The sequence below is a fragment of the Verticillium dahliae genome, genomic scaffold (genome assembly GCF_000150675.1).
Source record: "Verticillium dahliae VdLs.17 supercont1.30 genomic scaffold, whole genome shotgun sequence".
Classification (NCBI taxonomy): Eukaryota; Fungi; Ascomycota; class Sordariomycetes; order Glomerellales; family Plectosphaerellaceae; genus Verticillium; species Verticillium dahliae.
The window spans coordinates 103,224-112,326 of NW_009276933.1; the positions used below are offsets into that span (position 1 = coordinate 103,224).

The window sequence follows — 9,103 nt, forward strand, 5'->3', positions numbered from 1 at the left end:
GCGCCAAACCGCCTACCCTACCTACCCGAGCTAATATATCACCTACCTGGTTCTCGCCCATCACATGGACCTGAAGCAGAGGACTGTGGTGGGGCTTGGGTGAGCATCAAACGTAATTCTGGTGTGTTAAGGCGCCTTTTCGCCTTGCCCTGTGGTATGGAACCAGATTTGTGGGATCGAAGAGCGTGGAATGAGCTCGGGCGAAGGCCCCAAGGACGCTGTTGCTAACATGGTGCACACCGGACTCCCGTCAGACTTTTCTGTGAGCCGTCTAGGTTTGCAGGTGCCCGCATGCCGCATAATCATTCACGTGTGCAAGGTTTTGCCCGATAAAGCAATGAATTTGAACAGTTGGTTTGATTGACAACAAATCCTAGTCTAGTCATCAAGCGTCACAAGGGAACTTTAACACAACACCAGTGCACCTAGGCAATCTCCTTCCGCTCGTCCCTCTTCTCCGCATGCTCAGACTGGCCAATGTTCTGCTCGGCCGCCTCGGCCTTCTCGTCGTAAATGGCATCCTGCTCCTCGGCATCCTTGTTGCCAAAGAGACCAATCCTGTACCAGGGCAGGTCGAACAACCTGTCCATGCTCTCGAGCGAGCGACCGCCAGTCTCGGGCACGAAGAACCACACCCAGATGCCGCCAATGATGGTGACGGCAGCGAAGCACCAGAAGGTGCCCTTGGGGCTGATACCACCGTGGCCCGTGGGCAGGAGCATGTTGGGCACGGCGCGCGAGTTGCCGTACTGGTTGCTGAAGTGAAGGGTCATGGCCCACGAAGTGGCAAGGGCACGAATGCGCAGAGGGAAAAGCTCAGCAGTCAGGAGGTACTGCATGGAGTTCCAGCCGAGAGCCCAGCCGAAGCCCGAGATGTAAATCATGGCAATGGCGCCACGGCTGGCACCCAGGTCCTTCTTCGGCACCTCAAAGTCGTCGACAACACCGAGTTGGGGGATGCCCGTGAGGAACCCGGCGACGTAGACCATGGCAATAGCCTGCAGGGTGATGCCGATGAGGAGAGCGCGCTTGCGGCCGATGACATCGACAAGGAACAGGGCACAGATGATGGCAGCGCAGAACTTGACGATTCCGAAGACGGCGGTGACGAGCAGCGATTCGTTCTGGCCCGTGACACCAAGGATCTCGAAGAGGTCGGGGGCGTAGAGCGTGATGGAGCCAGCACCAGACCACTGCGAGAGAATCTGAACCATGCTCGTGAGGTAGACGCGGTAGAGGTTGCTGGGGACAAGGAACATCTCCTTGATCTTGCCGAAGAAGCTGGCACCGCGGGTCGCCTCGAGCTCAGCCTCGTGGGACATTTGAATGGCGCTGATCTCGCGCACAATGTATTCGTGGTCCTCGGGCAGGTGGCGCAGGTGAGACATGACAGAAGTGGCCTCCTCGACCCTGCCCTGCTTGACGAGGAAGCGAGGGGACTCGTACTGGAAGAAAGTGAGGATGAAGATGATGCCAGCAAACATAATGTGGAGCGAAGTGGGCACGAGCCAACGGTTGTGCGTGTTGTCGCCGAGATGAAGCTGGCAGCCATAGTTGGCAAAGTATGCAAGGACAATGCCGAGATAGACGAAACCGGTGAACATGCAGGTGCAGAGACCACGGATCGAGGCGGGAGCGATTTCGGCGAGGTAGACGGGGCCGACGACAGGGGTCTGGCCGACGCCAAGACCGGCGATGAAGCGGCCCGCGTAGACGGCGCCGAGGTGGCCGTTGTTGCACATGAAGATGATGATACCGACAGCCCAGACAACACAGAGCTGACGTGTGGCCCAAATACGGCCGATCTTGTCACAGATGAGGAAAGCACTGGAAAAAAAAAGTTAGATTCGGCATTGCACATTGCAGGGATCAGACGCGGGCGTGCGCGTGTGACGTCGACTTACATGAGAGCGCCGCCGACGGAGCCAATCTGGACCATGGCCGAGACATTGGCCTTGATGTTGGTCTGTTCGACATGGTCGTAGTTCTCGTAGTGGATGAAGCGCTGGAAGTCCTTCGACTTGAAGGCGCCAGAAATGAGACCCTCGTCAACACCACGGGCCGCACCGAGCAGGCCAAAGGAGACGACGGCGAACCACAGTCGCCAGTTGAAGACTCCCTCGGGCTCGCCCAGGTTCTTCAAGTTGAAGATGTTCACGGGCTTCTTGACGCCGCCTGCCATCTTGGGCTATCTGTGAGGATGAAAGAAGGAAGAATATCGATGAGAGTGGAGAGGCGAGGCGAGGCGCGTCGAGAAGGCTATACACTCGGATGGGAGACCAAGCTGTTCTGCCCCAATCGACCTGGGGAAGATGCGGCTTCCATCCTTTTTATTTCTTTCTGGACATCGACTCTGGTGCTACCACCCCGCTTGTCTTACCCCTCTGCCCCTCATGCCCCCCTAGGGCATCGTGGGGACCTGAAGCCTCCCCCATGGAGACGGATCTGAGGAATGATTGCATGGACTTACTCGCGCGCAACATGCCCACTTCGTGACCTACATGGTACAAACTAGGTTGCGCTGAGAAGTCCGCCGCGCTCACAAGTCGCACGCAGCGTGTGGAGTAGCCTTGGAGAAGCAAGTAGTCCCATGACTGGTCCAAGTGGTGCGGCAGTCGGTCATTCCTCCGGCCGTTCTCATGCCCGGGCAGGGGACGACGGGCAAGGAAGGGGGGGCCCCGGTGGCGACGATAATGGACCGCGTGGAATCCATCTCGCTTGCCCGAGGCCCTGGCAACGTTGAGTTGGTCGTCGGTCGGCGTCTAGAAGGCCTGGGCCCAATGAGAAACGGTGTGATGGTCAGAAGTGTTGTGTTGAGCCCCCCAAGAGAGTCGCCCAACTAAGCCGCCAACCCCAGGGACAGGGGTGTGGCTACGTTGGCTCTGCAGAAACGCGAGAAAAACATGCTTAAATGGTCGACCCATTGTTGCACGATTTCTCGGCCAGTTTCCGTCCAACGAGGGCGCGAGGAAATCAACAAGAAGGCTGTTGTCCGGGGGTGGACGTCCTTGCCAAGCCGGGAAAGGCGCTGTCGGAGACCTATGCCAAGCCCCGATTTTCACGGATCAGACGGCAGACGACCGTCCCTCGCCTCTGGTAGCGGCTGAAATGGCACGAGTCGTGACGCCAAATTGCCTCGACGAACACGGCGCTCCCAACTTCAGAGGGACTCTTGATTGGCTATACAGAGGGAGTTGGGGTCTAGAGGTGTGGGTAGTGCGTGTCAGACGGCTAGGTCGGCATCGGAAGTGTGGTCTGGGTACCGGGCGCCCACCGTTGAAGTGCCGCTAGAGCCTCAATCACGACCAGGCGGCCTGCTTGTTTTTGTGGTCACACACGCTCTTGAGGTCCGCCTTCCTGTCGGATTGCCTTAATGGGATGCAGTGTCGATCCTGCGTTGCGGGATTGAGTGATTTGTGAGCGGACCAAGCCCGACAATGTTGCCAAGCAGGGACGCCGGCTTCTCAAGGTGGCATCGATTCAACATTGGCACCGATTCGGTGTGCCTCGTGGCAACGTCTTGTTTCGGAAGCACTGAAAGACGTGGGCACATGCTTGGAAGAAAGGGAGAACCTTGTCGTTGCAGGCTTCCCTCGTGGCGGGCGGCGGCTGTGGCTGCTAAAGGCTTGTTTCCCTGGGAAGTGGACGGAATAAACCGAAGGCATCGGTCATTATTGGCATTAGCCGACGGGTGGCATGACGAGATGTTGCAGTTCCGAGGAGAAGGCATGGTAGCTGAAAGGCACCCAACGCACCCAACGACGCACACAGGCGAAAACCGTCCGGGGGCCCTTCAAAACTCAATCTCCTAGTCGGGACGAACGCCGCCATGACTCGGGGTTGCCGACTGGCTCCTGTTTTGGGAGCTCGCGTGGCCAATTGCCATTGACGCCATTGTGCAGTTCCTTGAGCCAAGCCTGGCCAAGAGATTTGAAAGGCAGATCGACGCGCCTTCTTCGTACTGATAGATCTTCCCGTCGATGGCGGGATGCTTTTGAGACAGGAGCCTTCTGGGTTCTGGTTCGGGGCTTGGTTTTGACTGAACGACGCAACTTGTCGAGCGAGTTGACGCAGCGTTAGGTAGGTAGGTAGGTAGATGCCATCAAAATTGCCTACCTAACGTAGGTAGGCAATTTTGATGGCACCACGCATCCAGGGGTCTGGGTCACGTTCGTTGCAGCACTAACGAGCATGGAGTTGCCGTCTTTGTCTGAACTCGTGTGCCCTAGAAGCGTCGTTCATGCCTCTCCGTGGAAAGTTTGACCGCCTGCGTAGGTACCTGCCCGACATGGGTGGCACGATACCTTCCTCCCTTCCACCCTTCGTCCCTGCTCTTCTTCTCCCCTCCTTCCTTCCCTCTTCCCCATTCCCCACCTCCGCTCCTCCCTCCTGCTATATCGTACCTGACCAACTAAGGACCCTAGTGGAGGCACTGGTGCCACTTTGCCTCGTGTCCCCTGCCCGATACCTTCCGGATCCCGTCCCACCCCCCTGACACTAGAGGTTTCCTGACACTAGAGGTGTAGGACGTTCGTTCGCGGATATTCAGGATGTCGAGATTTCAAAGCTCCCATGCTCCAACACTCGAGAATCTCAGATTCAACCCACGGGATACTCGGCCTGTTCCCTACAACCTACTCCCTGCTTCCCCCGCACCCCATACCCCGAGTAATAATGGTCCCATTTTCCCCAACTTTTGCTTATTGACCCCGCGAGCTGCTCGTATCACCGACCTCCGAACCTCGCAGCCGACGGTCGATGGCAGAGCCCTCGGATGACCGAGGCGTGGACAGGTAGTCGCGGTGGTCGCACTCTTGCTCGACCCTGCGTCACTTGCTCAACTCATACATGAAGTTACACATCACCAGGAACATCACACCAGCAATGAGCTACCCAAGCCAAGCGACACGATACGCGACACGGGGCATCGGTCCCACGACTTTGGCGCGCCTGTCATGCCTGCTCCTCGCGGTAACATCTCTGTCATGCAGCCAGCAAACTATAAGATCACCCTGAGCGCGGCTAATGTGACCCGAATGGCCGCTGAGAGTCGCATGCAACATGACGAGAGCAAGTCCTGTACCTGACGAGAACCAGGGACGTTGGGCATCGCCATGTCGTTACGGGCTTCAATGCGAGATGCAGAATGGGCGTGTGATGGAACCCCACCATCCTCCCGGCGGGTGAGCCGCCAAACGCCAAGACACGGCAAGGCTTTCCCATTCCATCTCCGCTTAAAAGGGTGCGACACCCCTCCACAGCGACTGTAGCACGCGGCTTGACTGCGAGCAAAGCTGCAATGATACCATAGACGAGGGCGAGTGCACGCTACATGCGGCGCTTACTCTCGTACGCGTTGGCTCAAGGCTCAATGCCTGGCGTGAGCCTTACCAAGGTGGCAGAGTCGCCAGTGCATCTTGCGTCTCACGTGAGGAGGGGCATTCGTTGGGTTCGCTGCAGCAGATGTAGATCTCGCCCGCTACTATCGTCGAAGCTCTCGATTCAGCCCCCACTCCCAGCTTACTTGCCTGCACGAGGTCGGGCGTCGCCGCCAGGTTTGGATTGCAACGCTGAGCAATCTGGGTCATAGGCCGTATTGTCCGTTGATGCATGTTATGACCGGCTTGACATCAGCGCATCTTTGCAGAATGCGAACCAACTCTCTCCTGGCGATATGAAAGGCGCTAATTACTTGTCCTGTCCTTAGCAAGAGGACATGGCTAGAGAGTGTGAGCTTTGCAGCTAGGCCCAAGGGAAGGAGGCCAGGATTTTTCTGCGCAGAAAGCAAAAGCGCACCGCGAAACCGTCCATCGGATCAGCTCTAATCTCCCATGGCCTAGGTAAATTGTCGTCAGCTGGATAAGAACGGACGGCCCGCAGCAGCCACAGAGGCGCGCCTTACCATTCAGGACCGACAGGACTGGTCGAGATTCGACCTAGCCCCGTTAGACCAGGGGCTTGATTCGCACCAAGCCTTGGAAGGATGGGAGCTATGCCCATCACAGTCGTTGCCCCCAGACGCGGGAGCGGCTGCTTGGCCTGCACTGCCACCAGCCGCACGCGAGAAGGTATTTTTGGACGTTTTTCGTGGAGCTACAGGGCTGGTACGGCCTGGCAGACAGCAAACGTTACACCAACTGCTGTGCTGTGCTGCCCTATCAGCCCAATAAGCAATTTGCCTGGCAGTAGACTGTACATGTACAGCCATCTCGCCCGCGCTGTTGGTGGTCCCAGCAAGCCCTTGCTGCAGGATTCGGCCTGCTTGGCGCAAATGGCGAACGGTCATAACATAAGGCTGTGTAGAGCCCGCGTGCGGGGCGGCGGCAACAAGCTGACCTCTTGAGCTCGCGATCCCGCCCCCTTTCTCGCGTCCACCGACACGCTTCACAAGCAGCATCCGGCCGACAAACAACACGACAGTGATCAGGTCAACCTGGCGCTTGCGAATACGACCATACAGACTGCGGAACCAAAAGCGTTTTCGTTGATAGCCGATATGTCGGTATCATCAGGTATTGAGAGCCTTCCAGAGGCCACAGCCTCAGCTACAACAGACAGACCTGTGGCGGTGCCATCTTCGACCCCGCCGCCATCAATACAGCAGGCTTCAACCGAGTTTCAAGGATGGTCTATGGGTCCCACAGGAAGTAGGATACTGAACAACTCTTGCATGATGGCTCGATGATTGACCAGATAATGTACAGCGTCTGCCATGATGTGTTCTTCTGGTGTCAATTTCCAGACATCTGGAAGATTTGGCATCTGTTGTGCGTCGGACCCATGTTCTGTAAGCAACAGACCGATGTCGCGGACATTGTACCGCCCCTCCAAGTTGACTGTGGCTTACCCATTGGGACTAGATGGCCACCGTTTGCGAAGATAACACGGTTACCTACGATAACCAAGAGACATTTGCTTGGTATGTCATTCATTCATGGTGAATAGATGGTTGGGAATCATAATTGACGACTATACCAGCGGCACGGAGTATTCGTGCGTCACAATGAAACTCTATCAAACGCCAGCTCCGTTCGAGGTCGGCAACCCAACCTCGATCATAGTATGCGGCCGCAGTAGGTTTTCGATGACGACCTGATGTCCCGAGAACCTTGCCCTGACAACTCGCAGACTGGGCGGCGCATACCATTTACCGGAATCAGGCCCCAGAACTCACAACAGCCGACGAGACCGTGACCACAACTCAGCCAATCTCTCGTGATACCACCTCGACAACACAAACATCCTCATCCACCTCAGCCGCCTCCACAGACGACAGCACTACCGACAGTAGCGCCTCTCTCCCCGTAGGTGCCATCGCCGGCGGCGTTGTCGGTGGCGTCGCCCTCGTCGCCCTCGTCGCTCTCGTCTTCTGGTTCCTCCGCCGCCGCTCGAGGCAACGGGACATCGCGACAAAAGCGCAAGCAACAGGAAACTACGGCGCGTACGGCGCCGGGGCTCCGGGCAGCGAGCATCCCAGCGAGTCAGCCACGGCCGCCATGTCCATGTCTCAGTCCGACCGGCACACGTGGACGCAGAGCCCCCCTCACCAGGGCGGCGGCCCAGAGCACTACTCGAGTCCCGGGTATCCGATGCCGCACGGTCACCAACTTGTTCCGCAGCAGCCGCCTTTGGGCGAGCTCGGGTCCTGGCAAGGTCACGGGCTTGGGCCTGGCCCAGAGGCGATGGAGCTGGACGGAAGCTACGCGAACGAGGCCGGCAGGCAAAGACCGTTGTCAGAGTTGCCGGTGGACGGGCACCATGGGTCCGGAGGCTCGGGCTATGGGAGGTGATGGAGGACACCTGGCGTAACGGGTCAGAAGGAGTGGATAATAATTAGGAGCAGCGTAGTATGTGGCGGATACCCCCTTTTTTGGAATGAAATTTGGATGGCTGTGCATATCTTCCCAGAAGTCGTCGTGATGACCCGCTTCGTCATTGCTCCGACAGCAATTCAGAAGTCAAGAGCCATTGGAACACTGTTTCGGAGCACTCTTTCATGATGCGGATGCCTGGAAAGCGAACATGCGCAGTCACCTTGGTGATTGACGCGCGTGACAGAAAAGTGCTGCTTTGATCTACTCGTAACATCTACCCAGGTATATCTCCATAATGCCGTGCCTTGTGCCTCGCGTGAAACAGAACCCAACGCCATGTATGCAGTCCCATTCAATCTCTCGAGCACCTGGCTCTCTCTCTGCATCGCGATGACTCCTGATCCTTGCCGAATTTGGCGCCCTGCAACGCTCCCACCTTCCTTCGCCTTGCTGGTGTGGTTTGCTCAGCACCATGCTCAATAGACGCTCCCTTGTATACTCCGGTCGGCCCTCTCGGCCCGGTCGATATCGTCATCGTCATCCGCGTCCCTGCCACCGTCGGAGCCGACACTGCTGAGCGCATCGCCGAGACGATTCGCCCGCGCGCCAGGCACCATGCCGTAATCGTCCAAGTTTGCATCTTCCTTGGTGACGGCCTCATCGTTGACCATCGCAACAGGGCCCTTGCCGTTCACATGGCCGCCTGGCGTGTCGGTAGCATGTCCGTTGGCGTGCCGTCCGTTCGCACCACTCGGGAGCTTCTCCAGCCGCGCCGCCAGCGACGCAACACGTCCGTGACCCCGATGACCGGCGTGCTCGTCCTCAGAGTTATCCTCGGCGTCACTATTCGACAAGGATGCGTGACCTGAGTACGTGCCGCCGCCGTCCCGCCCAATGTGAAGGTGAGGCGAACGAAGGCTGCGCAGACGGTCCTCGGCGGAGATGAAAGAGGGCGTACCATCGGGTGATGAGACAACCTCCTCGTGGGAGCGGACAACGTCAATCTGAGGGGTAGGCCGGCATCCGCCGGTGCCGCTCTCTTCGTCGTCGTGGTCTTCGTCTGAGCCGTATGCGAGCTGGAAGCGCTTGCCCACTGGCCGGCGACTGGCGAGACTCGAGACGGAGGGGGTCTGCGAGTGGGTCTGCGAGTGGGTCTGCGAGTGCGGCTTGCAGACAAAGCTGGCGGCCGCGGCCGCCTTCTCATCCGTCTGTCGCAGGGACTCGAGGTCGTCGCGGCGAACGTAGTGGCTTTGGTGGTTGCAGCCGTTGGGACAACCCCCCCAGCGCCG

General features: G+C 58.0%; 3 protein-coding genes across 3 annotated transcripts; 1 reads left to right on the forward strand and 2 right to left on the reverse strand.

Moving 5' to 3' along the window:
- Window positions 1-425: 425 nt before the first annotated feature.
- On the reverse strand, window positions 426-2,356 carry VDAG_09991 (quinate permease; the record flags this gene model as incomplete). Its single annotated transcript, XM_009655748.1, has 2 exons — window positions 1,905-2,356; window positions 426-1,827 (listed from the first exon to the last, which is right to left on the reverse strand). The coding sequence occupies exons 1-2, from the start codon at window positions 2,180-2,182 to the stop codon at window positions 426-428; spliced, it is 1,680 nt and encodes a 559-aa protein (XP_009654043.1). The 5' UTR covers window positions 2,183-2,356.
- A 4,140-nt stretch (window positions 2,357-6,496) lies between these two features.
- VDAG_09992 (uncharacterized protein) lies at window positions 6,497-7,790 on the forward strand (the record flags this gene model as incomplete). The annotated part of the gene is made up of 5 exons (XM_009655749.1): window positions 6,497-6,647; window positions 6,705-6,787; window positions 6,861-6,919; window positions 6,979-7,073; window positions 7,129-7,790. The coding sequence occupies 5 exons, from the start codon at window positions 6,497-6,499 to the stop codon at window positions 7,788-7,790; spliced, it is 1,050 nt and encodes a 349-aa protein (XP_009654044.1).
- Window positions 7,791-8,050: 260 nt separating this feature from the next.
- Window positions 8,051-8,485, reverse strand: VDAG_09993 (uncharacterized protein; the record flags this gene model as incomplete). The annotated part of the gene is made up of 1 exon (XM_009655750.1): window positions 8,051-8,485. One exon carries the CDS (start codon window positions 8,483-8,485, stop codon window positions 8,291-8,293), a length of 195 nt encoding a protein of 64 aa, XP_009654045.1. The 3' UTR covers window positions 8,051-8,290.
- Between the last annotated feature and the right edge of the window lie 618 nt (window positions 8,486-9,103).